Genomic DNA, 26,049 nt, shown 5'->3' on the forward strand with positions numbered 1-26,049 from the left:
CTCGTCACGAAGTTATCACCAAAGAGATCCTCGAGCTGGATACCTGGGAGAACCAGTGGAACGTGGTGGCCATCAACGTCCTCATGCATGACAGCTATGATGTTTGCCTTGTTGCTAGGCTGAACCCGCGGGATCTCATCCCTCCTCCCCCGGATTTAGTGGACCAATAGAAGTTCAGTGACTCTCAGTGCTTCCAGATTCTGCAGAAACTGAAGAATTTGGAGAGACAAATGCTACACTGGCTCTGGATGACAGCTAAGTCCCATGGAGAGGAGCTGGCAATGCACACTTAAGGACAGAATTGCCTTCAAGCTGCACTTCTCAGATGATGCTTAATTTTCTAGTACTGGTACTCTGGACTTCTGTGATTGAAAGTGGAGGATGGCCAGCCTTTGTGTGTGGCTCTTCACCTTCCAGCTGGCTGTGCAAGCCCTCGTGTTGGGTGCAGCCTGGGCTTCTGGGACCCTTTGCCTCACAGGCACAGTGGCAGCCCAGGGCTCATTTCACAGCAGAGCATGACATATGAAGGAAAGCTCTAGCCAGGGAAATCCCTCCTTTGCTGCTCATTCCACCTGGTTCTACTCAACTACCGAGGAGGCTAAGAAATATATTAAGTCAGCTGATGAATACCAGTCCAGCTGTACCAAAAGGCCAGACTATACTTGGCTGATGCAGGAGCTTTTTTCTGTTTTAAACAAAAAAATATTAGCCAAGGTTCACTAGCCAATACACCAGCTACTGCAAACATTATCCAACCCCACAGACAGAACAGTCAAGAGATGCTGTCTTTGCCAACAGAGCTGAGCCTGTGCTAGTAGAAAACTAGTCTTTTGGCCACAAGTCACAAGCGAGTCCTCCAGCAGGGTCAGTAGGCAGCCCGTACCAAAGACAAGTAGAATCTTGAATTTTCATATAGATCCTACTTCTTACAAGGTCTGGTGGGACTGGAACCTTAAAGCTCGGTTAGAAAACCCTCTTCCTTTGAGAGATGGAGAAGGGAATGTAAACTAAAAAGTAATAAATGAGACCAGTATTATCTACGTATCAGCTCTGCAGCAACAGGGAAAGGATAGATGTGCTAAACAATGAATGTTTATGTAACAGTAGCTGTTTTTATAGAAGTAGCTTTAATGAAGTAGCATAAGGTAAATTCTCTACCAACAGAATTGGTTATAATCACAGGAAAGAGGAACAATTCAAACAGTGTTTCTTAAGGCAGTGTTAGCCTTTATAGGGCTTGAAGACAGTAGGTTAGAGAGAAAAAGGTTACCAGTACTGCTATCCCATTTGAATTACCAATAACTATTCATCAGTTCTGTGGTGCCTGCCTTATGGTGTATCTGTCTGACACTGCCTGGGCAGCATGGACTAGAGAACTGGAAATGTCATTTGTGCTCCTGGGCCAAAACTGAAAATGATACTCGGCTGCAATGCAGAGTGAATGTCAGAGGCAAGCACTAAGAGTAAGCTATGATACAGTACAAGAATGATCATTGTCAGCAAGAAGTTGCTTTTGATGGCTACAAAAGCAGCAACAAAACTGGAAAGAAATAATTGGTAAAGAAATAAGGAAATCCATCAGGTAGTTCATCCGTAGTTACTTGCAGTATTTGCACTTCAGAGCATCTCCATTTTCTTTTTCCATCACATTTGAGGCTGCAAAAATGCCAGATGGATTGTTTTGTTGTTTTTTTTTTTTTGCCTGCAATGCTTATGGCAGAGAGAGATGGAGAGGATGACCCAAAAGCCCTTTCCTAATTCTGACTTTTCTAATTCATGAACTAAAATGTCCATTGGGAATATTAAGCTGTCATATAAAAACAATTAGCAGGAAGGTCACTGAAGTTTACCTGATAACTATAGTAGGACACTGAGGGTTGCTCAGGCAAAAAGTGAGTGGGTGGGGGGGAAGCTAAGGAAAATGTCTAGAAAAGGAGTAAATCTGTGAGCCTTACAGCTAACCTCAGGTCTCCCTTTATGTTTCCCAAGCAGAATGAGTGTCACAGCCTAAACACAGACTCTTGTGTTTGTATCATTTCTGTATCATCTAGTCATTCTTCTTTTCTTTCTGTTGTTCATATGTAGGTCATCATCTGTCTAGAACAGAGTTGTGACAAGCATGAACTTCAGTGGTACAAATCAGTGACTGCTTCCTTAAGTCCTAACCACTCTGGTTGCTAAATGCAGTTGTAGGTATAAGGTCAAGAAGGCAAACTCTGCACTAATATATTTTTAAACAAAATCAGTAGAATGTTCTTCCAATTAACCATCTAAAGTTGGAAACTCTTTTTTAAACTTTCATTGTTACTGCAAAGTGAAGGTAATCTTCTTCTAATTTCTCTCCAGAGCTCTCAAGGTTCTTGAGCACCAGTTAAGCGTTTCCTTTTGAAACTTCAAATTCTGCAACTGTTATCTACTGATTTTGCTTCTTTCACCTTTTTTTGTTTTAAGGAAGAATATTTTAAAGGATTTTTTTGTCTTCAGTCTCTGCTCTGTGGTCTGTGCCTGACAATTCAAATCCTCCTGTGGTTCAAAGCCTGAGTTAATCTACTGGATTCCACTCTCTGAAAGACAGTCTACTTGGAATATTTCAAGGGGAGAAGGGAGACTTTTGCAGCCTTTCCTTAGCCATATTTGAACATATATGTGGAATACAGCTGAGACTCCTCTATTAAACTTTTATTCCAGTATTGAGCGGGTCATTCTTTCCCACTTACTATGTTTTACTTTTTAGACTGATATTTAAGGAGCTGGATGGAAGGAAAGTATGTAGTCTGAGAAGGTCTGTCTTGATAAACAAGGAGAGTAATCACATATGTTTTATACACTGGCCTTGCAATCAGCTAGCATGAGCTGTAGCAGGCAGTTAACAGGTTTTTCTTCATGTGCCTCTGGCAAGTGACCTGCCCATGCGTGCACTGAGCATTGCGTTTGACGGTTGGACTTGGTGATCTTAAAGGTCGTTTCCAACCTTAATGATTCCATGATTTCTGCTGCCCACAAGGTCTGACTGTTAGTGGGGGTTGTGTGTACATGTCTCTCAGTTTCTGCCCGAGCCTGAATATCTAGCACTACATATTAAGCAGGGAATTGTTTTCTTCTGGATTAAATATCTAGAATGGGGGCACTAACTTCTTAATTTTGTGTGGGCCCCGTGTAGTTCATGGTATGCCCTTGGGATGACTACAATTTCTAAACCAATACTTGGAAATGAAAGCTTGACTGAGGAAGGAAGGAAGAAGGAGAAAGCATGCTTATTGAGAGGTATAGAGCTCAGCCAAAATCCTTCTGAGAGTATATGAATACTGCATGTCTGACATGTCCATGGCTAGTCTCACACTGCTGGGGAAGTCCTTAAGAGTCTTAATTTCTTCTATTACAAATACTGATGCAAAAAATATTACAGAATATGCATTCTCCAAGCTTGTGAATTTCACTGAAATAATAGTTTACTTCTGCCTCTTTCTGTCTGAGCAGTAGTTAGCTGAGCATTTAATCAAGGCTGTCTTGACATCATCCATAATTCTAAAAGGCAAACAAAGCCACACTGGCAAGCTGCTGACTATTTAAATGAATGGGGGGATTATTAAGCAAAGGCATACACTTCAGTTTCACTTGAAACACTGAAGTACATCACTAGTTGCCAAATATGAAGAAAAATGTTGGAGAGGTAGCTGGTAATGTGGCATACAGGGAGTAAAGCAAAAAATGAAATGCTATAAAAAGCTAATTGAAGCTCTCTGTTTTTATCCCCAGCTAATGTTTTATTTTGAAATTGTCCCTGCATAACTGATTTCATAAGGATCCCTGTAGATCTCTCATCTCTGTTTTCATACATGTGGTCATAGGAGTGGCCCACATATGTAAACCATCAGGCATCTGACTACCCACCCTGACATACCACTACTGTGCTTGCCTGTGGCTCAGCCCCTGCTCTTGCCATTTTGCGTGTGTGCAATATTGAAATTTATGGGGCAGTTTCTGTATTGTGTTCCAGCTGTACTGTGCCACTCAGGAAGCCTTGATTTGCCAACAGAAAATTGCCTTGGTGCACAAAGAGCTGTCAACTCCTCTACCAGCACTCCCAAATATGCTCCAGGTCAGAGGCTGAGGGAGCATCAAAACCGAGGGACTGGCAACAGAGATGAGAGTTGCTCCCAGAATGTTACAACGTGCAGTGGAGCCAAGGTGGGGTGGAATGATCCTCCCCATCTCTTCCCAAAGAGGGTTCAGATGTAAAAGGATTTGGTGCTGTATCTTCATCTTGTATTTTTTCCTCTACTTGAAATGTGTAATGAGATCCTTGATCACCTGAAAAGTAATGAAAACAAATGCTAGAATAATACATTTTTTTTTAAATGTTAGAATATATTAATGAAGATCTATACTGTTTTTCTGCTGATCTGGAAGACAATGACATTCTTTTAATAAGCTGTTTACCTAGTGATTTCTATCTTAGCTACAGTGATGGTCTCGTTCACAGGCTGCTCTCCTAATGGATTATGTAGCTCCTCTGAAAATTTATTTCATGAATCACAATGCTTTGAATCACCAGGTCAGAATTTCAGTTACTCTTTAGCGAATTTCTGTGGCTCTCCATACAGCTTTTCAAGTGGACTCTAGCTTCAGCTTCAAAGAAAAGCTATTTCACCCCAAGTTGTGCTCAGCTGGAACTAGTACATTTGCAATTTACTATCATTTGACATGTAGAGGTTGAAAGCAAAGGAAATATTGGAAAATGGCTAAACTATACATAAAATGTACATGTAAGTACACTTTCCTTCTCCTCTTGGTGAACGCCTCCTGTGTGTTTACTGCCCTGCCTGGATGTCTGATGGAATGATTTGCTAATAACCTATGATTGCAGCCACAGCGAAGGCCATGCTGGGCTACGTGTTTGTGCTGCCAGAGCAGAGAGAACCAGCATGGTGCAGAGCTGTGGCTCCTGACAGGCTAGCCTGCCTTGCCATAAGAAATTACCTTCAAGTGAAAATGCATTTAAGTGTTCCAGGATGTATATTCCTATGTGTTTTATATACATATGTATAACATTATTTTTAGAAGTTCTTTACTAACAGCAGTAAGATTCCTTTTTAACACATACCTGGCAACTCTGTCTTCTGTGTAGCTCATCAAAGTACTTCAAAAAAAGTGCTGGTCTTTAAATATATGGAACTTTTCCAGGCTTCAAGTCAAAAAGAACCTTAAATTCCTTGATGAGCTAAGGAACAACTGGGGAAATCTTTTAGTCCTTGTCTATGTCTCCTTTCTTCTCCATTTTTTTGCTAGCTGTAGGGCTCCCCTCAGAAGATCAGAGTCCTCTTGAAAGCTTTTTGCAAGTCTGTTCTGTTTCTCTTTCCCTAACTCCATTTCTACCTCAGCTCACTTGCCTGACCAGCCCTTAAATTCCTTCCTTTCCCCTTTGCTTCCCCAGAAGATGAGAAGACCCACTCAGGGTGTTCACCAGGCTCCAGACTTCTCAGAAGCCTATTGCTCCGGCAACAAAACAGCTTTGAAGGGCAGAAGGAAGACCATACCAACTCCCTGGATTTGAGGACACTCATCCTTGAGCTTGTTCTAAACCCAGCCCAGATTCTGTGGTTCAGTCTCATTGCAGATAAAACCCGCCTGCTCTGCAAGGTCGCTGGTCCTCTGGCTGTGACCGGGATTGGAAGGCAGGTGACCTGCATTCTACTTAGTCTTGCCGCTCTCTCCCTGCGTGATGCTGGTAAGTTTGCCATTAAATGCCTTGCATACTGTGCGTGCTGTAGCTGTAATGATTGCAGGCACAAGCCATTATCATTATCTCTGATTCCTGAACACTAGTTGCTATAAAAATTGTCTGAAGCTCAGAGGGAGGTGTCTTCATTATTGTGTTATAGCTCACATCTTAAAGACAGATTTTCTCCTGCAGTTTCAGTCAGGCCAGGTTTCACTAAAGAACCTGGTCTCTAATTTATCAGGTTTTAGTATTAGTATTTTTTCTCCACTTTGTCCTTTTCTAGTCATTCTTTATAGGGATGCAAGTGGCTTCACCAGCTCTTCTACGAAATGCATTATCCAAACTGGCCTCCCGAGGCTGCTGGCTTTTCATTATCAGGGCCAAAGTACAGCCACTGAAGTGCCAGTCAGCTGCTGCACTACTTTATTTTCTCATTCAGCAACTTCATAGTAGAGGAAATGTATTTCATCCATACATACAGTAGTGTGAGAGGAAACCACTTCCCACATACACAAATTCCTGACTCATTCCTTTCAAAGGTGGCTGAAACAACTGCTGAATCCTAACATAAAAAGCTATGTTACCCATTCAATAGGCTTTTCCAGGCTTTCCAGTTTGAGGAGGAGGATCACAGGGAGATGTCTTGTAACTAGAGCACAGATTGGAAGTTTGAACCTCTAGGGTTTGTTTCCACTTCAGTTACGCTGTTTATTAGTCTTGGGCATCCGGTCTCTGTGCCTAGGTTCACCCATGTAAAACAGTTATAATTATACATCTCTACTCATTTTGTGGGTCCGTTTTGCTGTGTTTCTAGAATGGGTGGCTCACAGATGTATGTAATATTATGTTGAGATCCAGAGATCAAAAAGTGTTGTACAACGGTAGAAAAGTAACGCTATTGCATTCCTGTCATCTCCCTGATTTTTGGTAACACGGTTGTCCAAGGCATGCAGAAACTGAGCCTTCCTGGGAAAGGAGAGACTGGACATTTGCAGCTAACAAGGGTATTTTGTTTACTCCTTCATAGAAAAGCAACAAGAGAAATCTAATTGTGTAATACATTAAGTAGAAGAAGAAATCTAAGGGTTACTGCATGTGCCTTCATAGCTAGTCACACTTCTACACTGGCAGAACCAATCTCAGCAAATTGAGAGGTCACTAACTGAGGCTAAACTTGAACAGTAGTAATAAGAATGAGTGATCTATATTTTTCTCAAAGCAGATTTGATTTACTAATTTCTGCCGCTTAGATGGTCACAGTTGCTATGAAGCAAAAAAGAGAAGGTGCTTTACAGAGGTATAGTAGATTTACTGGGTAACTGAGACACGAATTTAGATGATCTACCACAGCTTTGATAGGAAAGCTTCAACTCTCTGGGGATTTCCGTAACGAATCTGTGATGTATTTAACTAGCCACTAAAAGGCATCGTTGCATCCAAGGAATCACCTGCAGAATACACATAAGATGGTTTTAGGGTATTGCTAAAGTGTAAACAATGTGGCATCTACTTGCTGAGTTATTGAATTGATACTAGGGATTGCGTTGCCTTCCCCACCAGTGTGCATGAATAAATAATCTTTGCTGAACTGACAAGTAATTTATAATACTTACTGACAGGTAATTTATAATACATAAGGCCTGAGATTCCAAAAATCTTTTAGGTTAAGACAAGTTTTGCAGGGTAGAGAATGTTTGTTACTAAGCAGACAGCGAGATTTACTGGCTTTTCCCTGCACTAAAAAGCCCCAACAAAATAACAAAATAAATAAATTTGGTTATTTTGCAGGACAGCACTGATCAGAAAGCTGCCTAATTGCTTTGTTTGCTTTTAATGTGTTAGGCTGGAAGCCTGTGTGCAACAGCTAGTTGGAAACCTTTAAAAAAATCAGTTCTGAGAGAATTACACAATAAAAATAAAAAAATAGGACAGTTCCTTCTCTCACACACACTACTGTAAGCCAAGTATAACTGCTTCTAAGTCAGTGATGAAACAAAGGTGTGAGAAGATGCTCAGACCTAAGACCTACCTAAAAATCTCTCCCCACTCAGAGGGGAGGCTCACAATGTCAAGATTTCACCCTTGTGGTGAGGATGAAAAGGCAGTGAAGTGAAAGATGAGACATGAGAGACTGGTAATGGAGATCTAGAGCTTTCTTGCTAGCCAGAGGCCAGGTATAGTGCAGGTCAACAGCAGCTGAAAGTTGCTCCCTGTAGATGGCTGTCTACTGACAACTGCTAAGCAGGTTACTACACGGTAATCCCACTACATGGTGAACAGAGAAGCAAACTGCTAAAAAAACCCCACGCTGAGCACACAAACAAAAAAACTCCCGTCATCACGGCTGGCCTCCCTGCTGGGATGCTGAATGGCAAGATCAAGGTCTAAATAACCTGTAATACTCACCTTCCAGTCTCCAGATGATTCTTGTTAGCAGTGTTAAAGATACCAGCCAAAGGAATTTTGCACCAGTTTTGTCTACACCCATAACAGGGAACAATATCACAAAGGTTTAAGGGAAGTCAAACCCAAGCAGTGGTGAAGGGAAGGGAAGAACTCCTAAACTGTCCTTGTCTAAACCCAGATGTGTCTGTTCCATTTATTCTTCATTCTGCCCCTACTCTCAGTAAATTCCCTGCAGCAACACATCATTTAGAAGAAAAAGGGAGCAGTTCTTTATTTAAGGTCAGGTCACCTCCTACAGGAAGAGAGCCCATATTTAATCTGGGTCTCAAATGTCATACCAGACACTTCAGTGTTTATCGCTTGTGTATATTTTTCTACATGGCCCCAGAATGACAGACTAGATGCTCAGATTGCTGTCTCTGTAAGCTCTCTCTGAGATAAAGCCTTTGAATTCTACTCTTGATTACAATGCCAGTCACCCAGAATAGGACAGCATCTACCTAACCATGTTCCCCCCAAAAACAGATACCCTTTGCATTTCCTAGAAGGCAAACCAACGGAAGGACTGATCTTGCCAAGTATTATATCCAGAGATGGCTATGACTAACGCATACAGAAATAACGACATGCCTAAATCCATAGTCTTCTTACATAGCCAAGGTCAAAACTGCAATGGTGAACATCCTACTGTGTAACAGTTGGTGCATGGTCTCTGTCTTCCTTTTTGCCTTTAGGAAGGATCAGAGTAAAGGACTCTACATGGTTCTTGTCCCTGAATATTGTACTAAACTGTGTGCTGTTCATAGGACAGGTCTTTCCAAATTGAATTGAAGTCTTGAACTGTAGCTTATATTCAGAAGATACAAAGGTTAAAGGATTTTGAATATGCTTATTCCCTGCAGCATCCTTTGGTAATGATGCCTTTTAAGGTTGTGTTGCCCACTTAACTACTAAACAGTCTACAAGAACACAAAGCACACAGGGAAAGGTAAGAAGATAAAAAAGTAAGAAGAAAAGTGGCCTTTAAAGGTGGCTGATAGACTCCAGCTCCTCTCTTCTGTCAGCTGGGACACACCTGTACTTAAGTGTATGTTGATAGCAAAACTATAGCCATATTGCAGTTGTGAGATGTGATTTTAAGCTCAATATATGTACCCAAGCCAGACCTGATGATTAGCAGTGAAGATTCAATGGTCCAGGTGTCAGCTGCCCTAGCAATTCTGTGTGATCTCAAGCTGGCTTGGACAGCCGGTGCTTGAAGCCCAAGCTGTTACGTGCTCACTTGCTCTTATCTTCTCTTACCAGTCTCAACTAAAGCTCACTAAGATATTTACTCATGTTGCAGACAGAACTCCTAAACGAGCATGAAAGAGACTGAATCTGTAGTTCAGCTGCAGAACTTGAAGAAGTCTTTTGCAGCCAGACCATTTTGTAGTCCATGTTGCCACAAAGCTGCAAAATTGCCTATACTGGCACAGCACAAAGAGAGGCATAGAGCAGGAACATGTGCCTGCTGATGGGGGTGTGGTACGGCAGCTGCTGTGCCAGCACTGCCACTCGAAAATTCACTCCGCAAACTGTGCCCTAACACACCAGCATTCACCTCGGCTCTGCAGCTAGCCCACTGTAAAGCCTCCTCTGTGGAGTGCTTTCAGGGGACAAATAGTCAAATTCCTGCAAACCCTTGTCGTGACGCACGCATTAATAGCTTACTGCTCGATGGCTTCTGATGGCCTTACACAACAATGCCAAATAGCATATGAACGAAACCATGGGACAGGGAGTTGACCCTCTTTCCAGTATTCATAGCTGATAAAACCTTCCTAAAGGTCTTTGTTAAGTACTTTTCAAAATGGATTAAGAATCCACCCTTGCTCAGTGTTGCAGCATGGAGCAGTCATCTGATGCACAAAATAATAGTTATCTTGCCAGGGAATTTACTATACTAATGCTGCTGTCCTAAGCAGCTCAGTCTTTAATCTGATTTCTTTGTTTCTTATTTGAGGCAAGCCATTATAACAGAACTGTTCAGTAAAGACTGCTAAGCCACTTGGTGTGTCTATAAAACTCAGGCGTGTTAACTATTCTCTTGCTCTTTCCAGCTGGCCAGTGTCCTGCTTACTTGCACTTAAGGAGGATTTTAATGTGCTTCCACTACTATGACACTGCACAGATCAACTTGTAGTTACTGTTTTATTTTCCTAGCTGAGATGGGTAAATCTTGATAAAGACTTAGATGGATTACTTTTATAAGGAAAGTAAATCTTTATAAGCACAAATTCAAAGTGAAGATGTAGCTTGCTTTTCTCGGAGCCATCTGTGCACTGTGTATTTAATGATATTTCTGTTGTTATTGGATTTACTGGATACATTTTATAAAGTGCATTAGGAGATCCACAGGGATGTGAGCCACTCAGAGGATGTGACCCAGCAGGATTTTTGGCCAATGACTGTAACAGGAGCAGGATCAAACCAAGCCTGTCATCCTATTAGCATTTACAAAAGCCTTCTCTAAGATCAAGAGATAAATAGTAATCAAAAGTCAATTAAAAAGAAGTGATATGTGATTAACTTATATCTAGTTTGGATTCAAACTGCAATTCTTAGAAGGAAAGAAACTTACCAAGAAAACACTTTGTATGCCCAACCTGAATACAAACCTGAAATTATCCACATATTGAAAGTCACTGTTGTTCCACTGAAAAATATGGGTGGATCAATTCTAGAGTAGGAACCAGCTACTGGGAATAACAGTATAGAAATCATAACATAAAACCCACTGTTGAACCATCCACAAAGATCATCTGCTCTGTTTAAATTATAGTAGGTCTTTGAGGGGCATTTGTTAAAAAATCTACACCAAACTTCGTGCCAGTAAAACAGTTGAGACAAAACTTGAGTCAAAGAACAGTGGAAATATAGCTGCCTGGGGACTGCCCACAGCCAGACTGCAGAAGTGCTGGTCACTGGGTTAATGACACAGTGAAACCCTTTTGTAGTACGGGAAAAGAAAATCCATTAGTAAAACCTACAGAGACATCTAGCTCTATTACCTAACATCTGCAGTTGCCTGCCGTACAGTGCTATATTATGGAGATAAGCAAGCATGATAAAAATGTTATAATAACCTTTAAAAATGGGAGATGGGAAATACAGTGCTGGTTTTACTTGCAAAGGGTTTCTCATGCAAGTGTCCCTGGGAGATATTTTATAATAAATTTTGAATGAAATACAATAAAAATCAAATCAAAGCTCATTCACTGTATACCAAACAGAACAGCTCAGATTTCAGCTTTGGTTTTAAAGCCAGGAAAAGAATTTACTTGATGAATTTCTGCTGCTGTTCAGAATTCCAAAAAAGAACAAGACAACAGCTCAAAAGGTAATTTACAAACAGTTTGGATTTAAAAGCTGATGTTGTCAAGAGATCAAATTGAAAGACTCGAAGAATTATTCAGCAAGCTGCAAATATCCATAAAATAAACAGAATTCAGTTCTTTTCTAGGATCGAAAGCATAATTTTACATGTACAGCATTTTCTTTTCAAGTATGCATAGAACAATTACTACATACAAAATTATTCATGTATTAAATGTTTCATTTGCATGAAAAAGTTATGCAATTACAAACAAAGCTCAGGCCCCACTTTTTGTGCACCACGACAGTACACGTTCATGTACAAATTCAGAGTGTACCTCTATGTCACTGTGTGCATGAGTTTACTAAAATTTAATATCCAAATATTGATTTGAAAAACAACAGCCCATGCAGATGCAGAAGTCCAAAGTCCATGTTGTTTTTTTCTTGACTACCATCAGAACATTCCAGCTGGACTAAGGGGATCCAGTGTCATTTAAGATTTGATGACTTGAAAACCAGACAGCCTCCTCTTATTGGTACTTTTCTATTCCCATATATAGGTCCAATGTGTTTTTAGAATGAAAGGTATTTTTGCTAATGCCTCATAAAATTCTAGATGAAATTAATGCTCTGTGCCAAAAGCTGTCTCCGCAAAGGTGTAAAGGCTTTCTCAGAAGGTTAATAGCAGTGATTTCTACTCCTGGCCAACTTCCACGCAGTGGCTGTTACAATCAAGCTGTCAGTGATTTTTATGCAAATAAGTCCATTATCAGAACTATATGTATCTGGTTACTAGACTACAGGCACTTAGAGGAAATTGTCATCAATATTCCCAACACAGGCACTTTTTTCTTAATACTCCACGCACTGTTGTTTGGTGTTTTTTTTCTCTAAACAATGGTTCTAGGTCAGTAGTTTGATGATTAAAAAAGAGATCATGCAAGCAAAAGCTAGTTATTAATCCTTAGAAATATGAATGCTTTGGGGTTAGCTAGCTCTATTATAATTTTTTACAGAACCCAGTTAGATAAGCTACAGTAAAACAAGTAGGGCATGAAAAATAACCACTCTGTGGAGGTTTTTTACATTAAAAAATATGTTAGAGACTTCAAAAACCTTAAAAAAGGCAGGGAGAGAACATGTGGGAAGCATTTAGATGTTAAAAAGAGACTTCAACCTTGTATTAGCTGTGGGTCTTTCAGTCTTGTTGAAATATTCACCTGTTGGTTCACCATGAACTGGTTTAATTTGTAGGCTGTCAGCTGAGAACCAGCCATTATCAATCTAGTCTGGAGTTCTGTGGCCAGCAGTAGCCAACATGGCATCCCTTGGGGAAGGATGTAAAACCTCATCATTCTTCTTGCATATGTCTCAACTGCCCATATTGCTTGTACTGACAGCGGCAAGTATCCGCCTGACCTTGTTCGCTGATCTGCATAATTTTACCATAATTTGTCCCCCTTGTAGCACGTTTTAGCAAACAGAAAGTAGCTTTATTACAGAGCTTTTTCTGAATCAGTAGCACTGCTATCATTGCAAAACTATGTGTTACGTTTTGATTCTACTTGAAATATTGAGGCTTCACTCGAAGATACAGGATGAAATGCTGGTCCTATTGAAGTTTTGTTGTTCTTTGACAAGATCAGGGTTTAGCCACTGGCTCTTTGTGTTACAGAAAGTGCATGTTAGATAGAAGGTCTGTGTCAGAAATCAGGTTCCTAGTTATTGAGAAAGTACTGCTGTAATGATGCCAGCTAGGAGCATGGCTGATTAAAGTTACAGTATTATAAAGTATTTTAGATACTTTATTAAGTATTGCCGTAAATGCACGGAATAAAGTGATGTTCTAGGAGCGCCTGGGTGAACAAATTGGAGAAATAGGGGTGTGAGTCATAACAGTTCAGGATTCAAAACATTTCATGCAAAGCAGTACAAAGACATTAAGTTAACCTCTCACGTCCTGATAATGATGTTGGAAATTCTTTTGTGCACTGCAATATTGGACTTATGCCTGGTGGGGAAGCTAAGCTTACTTCTTTTGATGTATCTAGGGCAATTCTATTTAATCAGTGGTTTGGGTATCTCATTTTAGATATCTAAAATGGAATTTTTTTGGAAATACCCATACTTATGAAACACCGTATGATCTTCAGGATAGGATGAAATTGTGCACTTCTTACTCATCTGGACTTCGGAGAGATGAATTTCAGGCCTTATAGAAATAGCAGGTTTCATCTTGTAGAGCACATTTCTTCAACTGGAAATCAGCTAGGCTAGAAGGAATTTACACTTTTTCAAGGCCCTTCTGTTAAGGAATCAGAGGGTTTGATTGGCTATAAAAAAATTAATTCACTCATTTCTTTGTTTCAGTTAGACAGAAAGACCTTTTCACATGGCACCTCTCATCGCCCTGTAATAAAGTTCAAATCTATGTAAGAAAAAGTTATTCCATGATTCTTCACCTAGAAATGTGGCTCTCGGCATCTCCCCACTATGGAAGATTCCTGTCTGCCTTTTGGCACGCTGCTTCAGGTTTCTCAGGCAAGCTGGGAGATTATCTCCTGAGTACAGACTACAAGGGAAGCTCTAGCTCTGTTGAAATCAATGGAGTTTGGCTGATCACCTTAAAGGAGCTAGCAATTAAGTCTCTTTTAGGTTAGCGGCATAGTAAACCATTTGTTTTAGAAATGCTGTCTACCCAGGGTTCCCTGAAGGTCATCCTTATGTCCATGGTCACCTACCAGTCAGACCGTGAGCTTCCACTTGTGACCTGAGTTGTTTCACCCATACTACCGCCTCTAGAGCTCATCTACCTGGGTAAATAAATCTGCAAGGACATCTGACGAGCAACTGTCAAACAGCCTGACAGACAGCATGGGGGTGGCAGGCGAAGGGGAGGTAAAGCATGTCACCGTTGTGGTTGCTCCCTGGAACGCTCTGTCAGAGCACTGGAGATACAGCTGCTACATCTGAGCACGACTGCCTGGAGCTCCCCACGCGCCGATCTCTTTGGAGAGCCTCACTGAATCGGAGAGATCTCTAACAGTATAGCTATACTACGCAGAGAAAGAGATCACAGTGATCTCCTGAAGGACTGCAGACCTGAGCGCTGCACGAGGCACTGGGATCTACCTGCAGGAAGCTCCTGGCGGGACTGCGGGCTGTATCTATATCACACTTAGCATAAGGACTTTTGGTCCTGAATGGGACCCCCAGGCATTGATGCACTGTAACAATTAACTAATGATAGTAATAAAACTTGCCGGCACAGTTGTGTACATTTCATGCCAGCTGAGATGGCATCATAAGTCAAGCAGGTCTTCCACGGCATCATAAGTAGAGCAGTTCCTCCACCTTGTGGTTAGACAGACCGCCACTGCCAGGGTTTTACACCCACAACCGCCGACTGCGTACGGACGCTATCAGACAGACCCAGCGCGCAAAGGGCTGTTGCTGTCACGGCACCTCTCTCGCAGACCAATGCGGCAAATATTAACTAGCCCTGTTTTGTAAGGTGAACGTTGGTGTGCGTGTGTATACTTACTTACACACGCGTGTGCAGACGAATAGATTCGTAATGCCCTCTAGCGATCCCAGCCCACAGGTGCTATGAGACCTGGTGTAACGACAGCTGGAGCGTCTCCTCTGTCCTGCTTGGTAAAAAAAGGCCTTTATTCAACGCAAGGTGCAAGCTTGGACACACTGATAAAATGTCCTGGTGTGGGAACAGAGCGTGAGCGTGTCACAGACGTGGCGAATGTGTTCTCTTCAAATAGAAATTGTAGCCAGTTTCTGCGAGCAATGCTGCTACAACTAAAAAGAACCATTTGGAGGCAGGGAAAAATTCATCTGTGCTTCTCTCCCCATTTCAACTCACCACCCCTATTTTCTGCTTTTTACCTCTGGCTGTTGAAGCAATCATACAGTCTTTGTTGTTTGCATCATGGTACAATTCAGCACGGTTGGGTCCAGTGTCTGTAGTCAGTCGCCACGGAGCGAAGCCCAGTTTCAAAAGCAGTAATTAAATGTCAACTTTGTACTAATGCAATAGAGGTTTATTGAGATATATAATTTTGAGTAAATGCTGAAGATTTGCTCTGTATGAAACAGTGGAACACACTGGCTAACAAACTTCAGAGCCAGTAAGTGAATATTAATATTTTTAATGGTCCTAAATTACACTATTTCCGAAGCAGGATTAGCTTGGTTACATAAGAGGGACTGATTTGGTTCAAAGAAGAATAGCAAACCATGAAAAGAACAAGCTGTTTAAAATCTATGTCTGCTTCTCAGATGTTGCTGTTCTCTAAAGAGCAGTTTATTAATTACATGCTATCCTCCTCCCCCTTCTCCTGCTCATCATTCCAGTTGTACCAGCTGGCACCTCTCTAAGCTGAGTCTTCTTGCAGTAGTAGGTGCTTCCCAAACACAGTGTAAAAATCAGTCCTAGTGTATCAAATTCCATTTTTGTCACTCAGTCTGCAACTGGCTGCCAAAACAGCTCCCCAAGATAAACTGTTAAAGTCAGGGAGTCACATCAGGCCAAAATTCAACCCAGTGTCTCACGTGGCTTTACTGTAATAATTCCCCAATAACTGTACCGTCAGTTTCTTTTGCTCTTCTGCTCTGCAGAGTGACAGCTGATCATACAAAAGAGCTGAACTTGGTTCCTCTCTCTATTTTTTTTACTTCAACTGGCAAAACAGTGTTTTTTCCACTGTAAGGACCTAAGAAAGCTAGCTTTCATCAGCTGTTTTTTCTACCTAGAATGAATTTCAGCAGCAAATTTCAGCTGTAGGACTGTACCCTCTTCACCCCAAATGTGAAGTTGTTCAGACCCAGTATGGACAAAATAGAGACATAAGCAAAAACTAATGAGTCTTCAGCTTCCATGTGTAAGTAGACAATTCTATGTAATTGTAAGGTTCTTTTCAGTAGGAAACCAAATTATCTTATGATGTAAAATTATTTTTAAAAACAATAGGAACCCAAGAAGTCTGACAGGTGGGCCATGCAAAGAATAACTATTTTTTTTTTATCTATTCTTATGGCGCAGATAGAGGCTACTAGCACAAAACCCATGTGTGACTTTGTATCCCACAAGGCAAATTTTTAAGGATAGATGGATTCCCCTCTACTGTGGAGGGGAAATAGACTGAGACCCTAGAAGATTGATACTGTCTTGTTTATCAGAAGAGCAATTACAATAGAAACAGTACATTGAGTTTCCCCTCAGACTCTCAAAAATGCCCAAGCTTGATTCAGAGATAACACTTTTGAGAAGACACCTTTAATCTTCATGAGTGGTATTCATCTCTTCTAACATCAAATGTCTAAAATACAGGTATCCAGTCTGAAGTGGCCACCTTAGTTCCCTCTATGATCAATAGAGATAGAAACCTCTGGAGGATGAGTCATATACTCTGAAAACAGATGTGTAAAATAGGCAGAGTGAGTATGTCTCCAGAGGTGCCCACTTGTATCTCCATTGACCACAGAGAGTCTGGACAACTACCACCAAGATGCCTGACTTCTAAATGGCTAAAAGCAGATGAGCCATTTAGAGAAGGATAAAGCCTTGTTACCTTTTCTAACACAGCAGTGATCTGGCATAGTGATGTTATCAGCATCTCTCACAACAGTTTGCCTTATTTTATTAAATTCAGTGATCCCCTGGATCACTGCTGTTGCTTCCTTGCCCAGACTTCCACAAAACCACTGCTGGTTCTTCCTTCTTTTCCACCTGTCAGCTCTGGGAAATCAGGCACAGTGCCCACGTTAGTAAGTCAAAACGGTCTTGGTAAATCAACTCTGCAAGACAGCATGTCAGTTGGAAAGCAATTGTTTTATCTCTAATTAGAAATGTGTGGGTTAAAACCAGTTTTGATAAACTGGATGTTTTGAAATAAGATGCTCTGGACAGGAACTGACTAAAACATTCTCAGACCCATTGGTAGATGTCTTCAGTAATTCCTAGAGGAGATGCATGGTTTCAGAAACCTGGAGAAGAGCAAATATACTGTCCACCAATTAAAAAAAAAAAAAAAAGAGAGCGATAAGAAAAAAGTGGGAAATGGGAATTAGGACTAGTCTTTTAAAGTTAATCTCAGAAAAGTAGGGATCAAATAATCAAACGAAGCATACCTAAGTACCTAGAAAATAACAGGGAGATTTGTGGAAGCCATTATAGGTTTCACTGAACCTATATGCTGACTCTAAATGCACTGTATTAACACCTCTATTTGCTTTTCTTTTTCCTCTAATGTCTGTTTACCTTTAGTCTACACATTGGTGATAACTCCCTCTATAAGGCCTGGCAAGTACACAGGACATCAGGTGACTCTCAGACAGAAACACCTTCAGCAGGAAGTCCACCTGAGCACCATTCACTTGCTGGTGCTCCTGGGTGGCACAGTGACGTGTTGATGTACCGTGACTTCTTTGACACATGGCACAGTGTTTCACATTTTCACCGGTGTTTCGCATTTTATTAGAAGCCCAGCTCAATCTGGGCATGTGAAGCCCAGCCTCAGGTGCGCAGTGACTGCGTGACACCACTGGCTGCCGTTTGGTTTGGGGGCTGCAGGGAGTTTCTTAACCACAGCAAAAGGCCTACAACATTCCACTATAAAAATGTAAAACAGAAAACAAATTTTGAGTGTTTAGTTATGTATTTATCCGTCGGGAACTCTTAAACCAAGGTCAAGATTTCTGGCAGTTAAAACACGCGTTCCTCAAAGTAACCTACGACCTCAGGGCCCGGCCACGGCCCTTCCCAGATGCCAGTCCTACATTTCATGAACATGGCGGCCACGGCGACCAAGACTACAACTCCCAGCAAGCCGCGCGCCTTCTCGTCAGCTGCTTGGTCGTACAGGCCCGCGGGGAGCCAATAAGGATCAGGGGCCCTCCGCCCTCCTCGGAGGGTGTAGGTCACTTTGGCGGCAGTGCATGATGGGAGCTGTAGGCGCTTTGCCGTCTCGGCGGCGGAGGGTGGCGGTTGCTGAGGGACGGCGCCTGCGCAGTGGCGGCGGCGCCTGCGCAGTGGCGGCGGCGCCCGGCGAGCCCGGCGCGTGGCAGGAAGCGGAAGGGGGCTCTATCCCTGACGTGTCCCTCCGAGGCAGCCGCCGCCGCCCGCTCCGCGCTCCCGTCCGGCGGCCGCCATGGGCAGTGAGTACCGGGGCCAGGGGAGCGGGGTGTCCCGGGGTGCGTGACGGCCGAGGGGCTGCGGCTCGCCCACCGGCTCCCCTCGCACGGGCGCCTCGGGACGGGCCCTCCTCAGGGCCGGCGCGGCGGGGCGGCCCGTTCCCCCCGCCGCCTCCGGGCTGCCGGCGGCCGACAGCGCCTCTGAGGGGCCGCCGCCCTGCCCTCGCCCGCCGGCCCCCAGCCTGGGGCTGCCCGCCAGTGGCGGCACTCCCGCCGGGGCCGGCCCTGCGCGGGTTTCCCTTCTTCTGCTTTGGGGCCTCCCTCGGGGTTCCCCCCTTCCCCCCGGGTGAAAGACCCGTTGGGTTGCGGCGGCCCTTCCTGGGGAAGGGAGGGTGCTCTGTGGTGCCCGGGGTCGGGCCGCTTTGCCGGGTCGTCCCAGGCCCGAGCCTGCCTGGTGCGGTGCCGCGGCGGGGAGAGGCGGGCGGGCGCGTCAGTCGTAACGCCCTGAGCCAAAACATCCGCGACGCCGGCAGAGTGAACCATGAACAGTGATCTGCGATGTAGGAGTAACCCGAGTGAAGGGAGGTCCTTGAGTCTGCGACCTCCAGGAAGGACTGCTTGAAAAGCAGCTTAGTCAATTTGTAGGTTGTGGTAGACGTAGAAGAGAATCACGATTTGGCTGAAGTTTAAAACCGCAATCCAGTGTAACTTTTTAGGCAATTAATCGTTTGAAATTGAGTACATAATTTTTATGGGCTGGTCTTAAAGTGTTTCAGAGTTGACACTGAGGTGGCTGCCTTCGACAGAGAAGTGGAAGGCCACCAACTGTTTCAGTTCTGCATCTTTGTACACTTTTTAATTTGAATCAGTCCAAAATGCATGTGCAGGCTTGCATTTGTCTTAAGAAGTTTAGCATCACTTCTGTTCAAAATCAGATCTCTGTGCTCATAGGAGAACTTGTGACGTTGCAGATATGCTCTTCTTTTCTATGCTTGTTCTACAGCTGAGACTAAAAAAAAGTATGTGTCCTTTTGAGTGACTTGAAGGAGATCATTGCACAAGGTGTTCTGTAACTCGAGTTGTTGCTTATGAACAGTGTGTAGGAATTCTTAAGCTATATGGCTTAAAAGTAAACTCTGACTTAAAGCTATCTCGGGTACTCTTGTTTCTCAAGTATCAGGCTAGGGGAGAAGCTATTATAAAATAAAAGTTGTAGGGTAATTATAAACTTGTGCAAGGGTTTTTTTTTGCGCTGTCAATCTACTTGGTAAAAGGAGAAAATTCTTGACTTTTTTTTTTTCATGTTTCTGTTCCATACTGTATTTATACAGAAGTTCAACTAATAAGGTGTGTTTAGAACGGAAGATAATTTAATAAAAAAAACAAAGCAACAAACATTTGTCCTTTACTGGGACTTTTAATATGTAAAGTATGTGTCCAAATTAAATTTTACCTGAGCTTTTCTAGATGTTCTTTGTGTGTTCACTTTGTCTTTTAACTAATTTCCTTACAGTAAAATTTCTTGAAGTAATCAAGCCCTTCTGTGTTATCTTGCCTGAAATCCAAAAGCCAGAACGGAAGGTGAGTGAATAAAATTTTCCTCTTAGTCTATGTTTGTGTAATATAAAATGTTTACACTTTAGTTTGCATTTGTGGGACTTTTTTTCTTTCCTGTTGGGCGAATGACAGTTTTAGGCACAGTTGTTTTTAGTGGAGTGCTTGTCTAGTGTGTCCTGTACTGTGGATGCGGTTGTAAAAGAATATATTTGCTGGTAAATGCAATTATGCAGATACGGTGCCATAGCAGTGAGCAATGAGATGCTGAAAGGAGTACATATTGGAGTGTAAGCTAGAGTAGTTTAAAATAGGAACTTGAAAATCTTTGCCTCTTGAGTTCTAATCTAAGATTATTTGCTAAGATAAGCTTCTCTGTATTTTTATTTTTTTATCACCAGAAGCTCTTTTTTGTGAAAGTGTAAGATTCGTTTCTGTGAAACTACTAGGATTACCTACCATTGGCATAAGCTTGTTTATCTGGGTTAAAGTTTCAGTAAAGCTTTGTCATTTTCCTTGGCCTTATATAGTATAAAAAGGATGAAGTGCGAGGGTTTTTTTTAGGATGTCCCGTACTTTGTCCCTTCACAAGAAAATCAAGTGCACTTTAGCTACTATGAAATGTTTGCCTGATTGGCTAGATCTTGTTATCTTGACAGCTTGATCATCTTTGGTTGTTGTTGTTGGTTTTTTCCCCTTTAGATTCAGTTTAAGGAAAAGGTACTATGGACGGCTATCACACTCTTCATCTTCTTAGTATGCTGCCAGGTATGTTTCTTTCCCTTGTTTTTAAGGAAGAGCTGAAATGGTTAAAGGAGGTTATGAAGTCTCTAATTTAATCCTGTTTTCCTGTGTTGGTTGGAAATGCAGATTCCCTTGTTTGGTATCATGTCGTCAGACTCAGCAGATCCTTTCTACTGGATGAGAGTGATTTTGGCATCAAATAGAGGTATGGTCAGTCTTTCAGGAGGGAATTTTTTAACTTCGACCAAAATGATTTTGGACTTGTTTTTACATTGTGCTCTATTTTAATGAAGATAAAAACTGGAGCAGAGGGGAGAAAGACGCTTTATATATTACGTAAAATCATACATCAGTGTAGCATTGGGAAAGTCACAGCTCCGTGGACAAAAGGAGTTCATGGTTGGCCGTATGCAGTCTATTATATGTGCAAACATTAAGGAGCAGTTTTGGGGGGAAAGGGTTATGGGAGAGACAGTTCCTAATTACCAGCATCAGTGCAGTTGCAGCCGTCTGTAATCTCTCAAGCTTTTTGATTTGTGTTTCAAGTATGTATAATGCGATTTTCTGTGTGACATCTTTGAGTCTGTCTCACAGAATATTAAAATTCATGATAGTTTGTCTAAACTTCAGTTTCTCTTAGAGGCTTTCTAATGCAGGTATGAATTAAGAATGGTGACGGTTTCCTGAATTCACTTTGTTGTTTTGTATCATTTGAGCTATCTATCAGTTTGTCATCATGAGGTGTGCATATATGCCTGCAACTTGGTGCACTCCTGAAAAAAGTTTGGATGTTCCTGTTTAAAATTACGAATAATAAAGTGACTGATTGTGAAAGACATAAAGCAAATTCCTACCTTGTTTTATCAGAATAAATCTGTTCCTGACAGCAAAAGTCTTTTTCAGCGAGCATGGTTTTTAAGGTACTGAGGAGTACTGCATTACTTATCAGGCTGACCTTTAACAAGCTTCTGTTATCATTGAATCCTTTTACATTTATGGAGATTTGGAGTTTTATATCGTCTCCATAATGATGTAAAGGTGGAAAAAACAAACTTTGAACTTCAGAGGTGCCTGGGTATGGTACACCCCATTATTTTCTTTTATTTTTTTCTTCCCGTGTCTGGCAGGCACGTTGATGGAGCTGGGCATTTCACCTATTGTCACTTCTGGGCTCATTATGCAGCTCTTGGCAGGTGCCAAGATAATTGAAGTTGGTGACACCCCAAAGGACAGAGCACTCTTCAACGGAGCACAGAAATGTGAGTAACAGCTGATATTAAAGGCTGATGTTTTAAAGTCTCTAACCCTAACAATAGGAAGTGTAAACTTACCCTGTGATGGATGTTGGACTCAGATATATGGCTTTCTGTGATGATGTGTGCTCATGTTCTACAGATTTTTTTCATCGGTCTTTTACTGGCTGTTCTCTGACTTGTTAGCTGTTAAGCTTCAGAAAGGTTTGAAAAGAAAAAGCATCTGTGCAATTGGCATTGCTGCTGTAATCTCACCAGATAAACTGATATATAGACTGTGGGGACCCAGCCTTTGAACTGTGTTAGTCAGTGTTAACCTAAAAAAGTTAATGGTGAGATGTTTGTTGTAGTTTTTACCTTGCAGTTTCAAGCATGGCTCTTTCTCAGCAATAAGAGTCTCTGTGCTCAGTTGATAAGACTCATATAAAAATTTGATTATTCTTTAGCTATTTATTGCTGTACCACACTACTTACTGATATGTTTACTGGAAAAAGGAATCATAAATTGCTAAGGTAATATCTTATCTCCCTCAGAGTTTTCAATATCTAAAGCAGTCTTCAGCAACCAAACCCACTTGCTTCTAAGAGTATTAGTTTCTGAAGTGCCTGTGTGTATTTGTATTTTTAGTGCCAGATTTCAGACAACAAACTTAACTTGCCCTTGAATTTAAACATCCTGTGACTCCTGTGTTCCTTCACGACTTTCTCTACAAGAAGTGATTTATATTTCTCTAATTGCGCACTGACATATATCTCTAGAACAAATACATACTTCTTCTCTTTTTTCTGCAGTGTTTGGAATGATCATTACCATTGGACAGTCTATTGTCTATGTAATGACTGGAATGTATGGAGACCCATCTGAGATGGGTGCTGGTATCTGCTTGCTTATCACAATTCAGGTAATTTCTAGTCTTTTCTACTTCATCTCCCTCTCAGAGGGTCAAAAATCAGTCTTGTGGACTGCCTGCCCCTCATGCAGAGAAAAAACATCGAAGTGTGCCTGCTTCCTCATATATATATAGTCTTTCCTTATCTTTTAATACAAGTTACTTTTTTAGCAAAAAGTAAAAAGGGATGGGACTAATGCTGTACTTTTTTTATTGTAGCTTTTTGTTGCTGGATTGATAGTTCTGCTCTTGGATGAGCTCCTTCAGAAGGGATATGGTCTCGGTTCTGGCATCTCTCTCTTCATTGCTACCAATATCTGTGAGACTATTGTGTGGAAAGCATTCAGCCCCACGACGGTGAACACAGGACGAGGTAATATGGCATAGTCTGGTTTCTTTACTTACATTAGGATTGAGTTATCTTTATTAAGTGAAACAAAAACTCAAGTAGCTTCTCCCCCCTATTCTTTTAAAAATTCCAACTCATTAGATTCTTACATAGAACAGTACAATGATTATTTAACAAAAATGTCTGTTGTGGATAAGTCTTAATTTTGTACAAAAAGGCACAGTCTTTTTTTGCTGTATGTTAATTTAAATGGCAGATGCTGTTACTAGCATCTTAGCTGTGTAGTTGCCACGTAGTGAATCTTGTTAATACAGCAAGTGCTCCTATGCAAGGTGCAAGTACAAAGACATTTCTTTTTACTTTTGTAGTATCTCACAAGACATTTCCTGAACTTGAATTTCTTGCAGTGCCTCCAGTAAAACTCTGTAATGGTAGACTGCTGTTGTATTACGGTTGCTGCCCAGCTTACCGACGAATATCATCTGTTTCTTTCTGCTCCTTGCATGTCTTACTCTTTGCCCCAAAGACCTTATTCTCCAAGCCTGACAGCAGGTGATCTTGCGTGGTCCTGTGTAATAGGAAACATAAGTGAGGTTATCAGATGTGCTGTAGTACAAACAATAACCAGTTTCTCACCACGAGGGATACTAGAAACCATGCTCCCTCATTTAAAATTTTTTTTTGATGGGAAGGAGGAAAGGGGGAAAGAACTTGGTGAATGTCAATGTTTCTAGAGACCAGTAAAGTATCCCATTTGACTGCTGGGCTATAATTTAGTTTCTAGGCCACTGTAGAGAGATTTTCAAACAATCTTGGAAATAACATAGCTGATACGGAGGATGGCAGTAGTGAAATTCTGAGAGCGTGCTTGAGATGCGAAAGATTCGGAGAAATCCCATTCTGAATCCTGTGGTTGAGAAGTATGCCTCATGGGACAAAGCACTGAAGTTTGGAGACAGTCACAGCACACCTGACTCGTTTTTTTTCTTTTCCTTTCCAAGGCATGGAATTTGAGGGAGCCATCATTGCTCTGTTCCATCTTCTGGCTACTCGTACAGACAAAGTCAGAGCTCTCCGTGAGGCCTTCTACCGTCAGAATCTCCCCAACCTTATGAATCTGATTGCCACCATTTTTGTCTTTGCTATTGTAATTTATTTCCAGGTCAGTTGGAATAAAGAGGGCTATAAAACAGTTTGTATGGAAGTGGATCTGTAATCTGCTTCCTTTTATAAGAAATTGTATTTTCACTGTCCAGTGTCTTCAGAAGACTCATTTTTGTGCGTGCTACCTCTGGATGTTCATTTAATGCTAGCTTCTTTTAATCAGTTTCCACACTTACTGTAGCCACACAAAAGACTTGAGACCTGCTTTGGTCTCTGAAAAAAACAGATGGGTGTGTACATGTAATATTGCCTAACCCAAATGCTATTCTTTTTTGCTGGAAAAGACTTGAAGTCTTTAAGCCTGTATGTCTCTTACTGTCTGTTGCAGCAAACTGCTGAAGAATATTGAAAGTTTTGAGTAGTTTTAATGTTTCTTTTCCTGGACGTTGTATGCAGTCTTCTTGAAACTTCAGATTTCGTCTCATGTCTACATCTTTTGTACATTCTTACATGTGTGAGGTCAGACAGTCCTGCAGGCTTCCAGGCCCTTCGCAGAAGTGTTCGTATGGATAGCCCTCTGGGTAGAGCATGTGTACTTGCACAAAATGATTTTATGGTTTTTCTCTGTTGCTGTCAAGACCTTGCACTTGCAGTTTATGACCTGTTGTATGGGTTGATGTCAAGATATAATAGGGAACTTTCTTTTGAAAACTTTTCAGGGCTTCAGAGTGGATCTTCCTATCAAATCTGCTCGCTACCGTGGCCAGTACAACACCTACCCCATCAAGCTGTTCTATACTTCCAACATTCCCATTATTCTTCAGTCCGCACTGGTGTCAAACTTGTACGTCATCTCCCAGATGCTTTCTGCTCGTTTCAGTGGCAACTTACTGGTTAGCCTACTGGGCACTTGGTCTGTGAGTATTCCTTCTAATCTTGCACACAACTTTATGAGAGCGCTGTTAAAATATGTAGTTGAAGAGATGTTCTGTCTATAAACATGAAGGTGCACTTCTACAGGTGGTCGTGTGCACTGAAACTGCTAGATTAGTAATTGAAATTAATCACAGTCCTAGGTATTTTTGCTGTTCCTTGCTGTAGTCCATTTCCACCTTAGAAACTGCTCGTGATAGTAAAGTAGCATCTTTGTGCCCTGCTGTAGCAGTAATGATCTGCAGTGACGTGAAGGTGATCCAAACTCAGGCTTAGTTTAATGGCTGAGAAATAGTGAGAAAGTTGGTGACTGCTTGCTCCCCTCTTCCAGGACACATCGTCTGGAGGCCCTGCTCGTGCTTATCCAGTTGGTGGACTTTGTTACTATCTGTCACCTCCAGAGTCCTTTTCTTCAGTGTTGGAAGACCCTGTCCATGCAGTTGTTTATATTGTATTTATGTTGGGCTCCTGTGCTTTCTTCTCCAAGACATGGATTGAAGTCTCTGGCTCCTCTGCCAAAGATGTAAGTACAAAATGATAAATGATCTCAGCTTACATGGTGAAAACAGATGGGCTGTTGTAAGAATA

General features: G+C 41.7%; 2 protein-coding genes across 5 annotated transcripts in view; both read left to right on the forward strand.

Moving 5' to 3' along the window:
- The window catches only part of KBTBD12 (kelch repeat and BTB domain containing 12), a 62,145-nt gene extending 56,625 nt beyond the window's left edge, over positions 1 to 5,520 (forward strand). For 2 of the 3 annotated variants that reach the window (XM_075432588.1, XM_075432587.1), the window contains exon 6: positions 1 to 5,479. In XM_075432588.1, the coding sequence (XP_075288703.1) occupies positions 1 to 170 (170 nt within the window). In that variant the 3' untranslated portion in view covers positions 171 to 5,479. The other variant, XR_012765232.1, reaches the window with a different exon arrangement.
- SEC61A1 (SEC61 translocon subunit alpha 1) overlaps positions 5,428 to 26,049 on the forward strand; it is a 25,602-nt gene continuing 4,980 nt past the window's right edge. Inside the window, exons 1-10 of one of the 2 annotated variants that reach the window (XM_075432591.1) lie at positions 5,428 to 5,728; positions 20,148 to 20,215; positions 20,891 to 20,956; positions 21,059 to 21,137; positions 22,060 to 22,191; positions 22,978 to 23,087; positions 23,295 to 23,448; positions 24,426 to 24,586; positions 25,248 to 25,445; positions 25,793 to 25,984. In XM_075432591.1, the coding sequence (XP_075288706.1) occupies positions 21,077 to 21,137; positions 22,060 to 22,191; positions 22,978 to 23,087; positions 23,295 to 23,448; positions 24,426 to 24,586; positions 25,248 to 25,445; positions 25,793 to 25,984 (1,008 nt within the window). In that variant the 5' untranslated portion in view covers positions 5,428 to 5,728; positions 20,148 to 20,215; positions 20,891 to 20,956; positions 21,059 to 21,076. Of the gene's footprint in view, positions 5,729 to 18,553; positions 18,659 to 20,147; positions 20,216 to 20,890; positions 20,957 to 21,058; positions 21,138 to 22,059; positions 22,192 to 22,977; positions 23,088 to 23,294; positions 23,449 to 24,425; positions 24,587 to 25,247; positions 25,446 to 25,792; positions 25,985 to 26,049 lie in introns of those variants that run through there. The other variant, XM_075432590.1, reaches the window with a different exon arrangement.

Source organism: Opisthocomus hoazin, chromosome 11 (assembly GCF_030867145.1).
Source record: "Opisthocomus hoazin isolate bOpiHoa1 chromosome 11, bOpiHoa1.hap1, whole genome shotgun sequence".
Taxonomy (NCBI): domain Eukaryota; kingdom Metazoa; phylum Chordata; class Aves; order Opisthocomiformes; family Opisthocomidae; genus Opisthocomus; species Opisthocomus hoazin.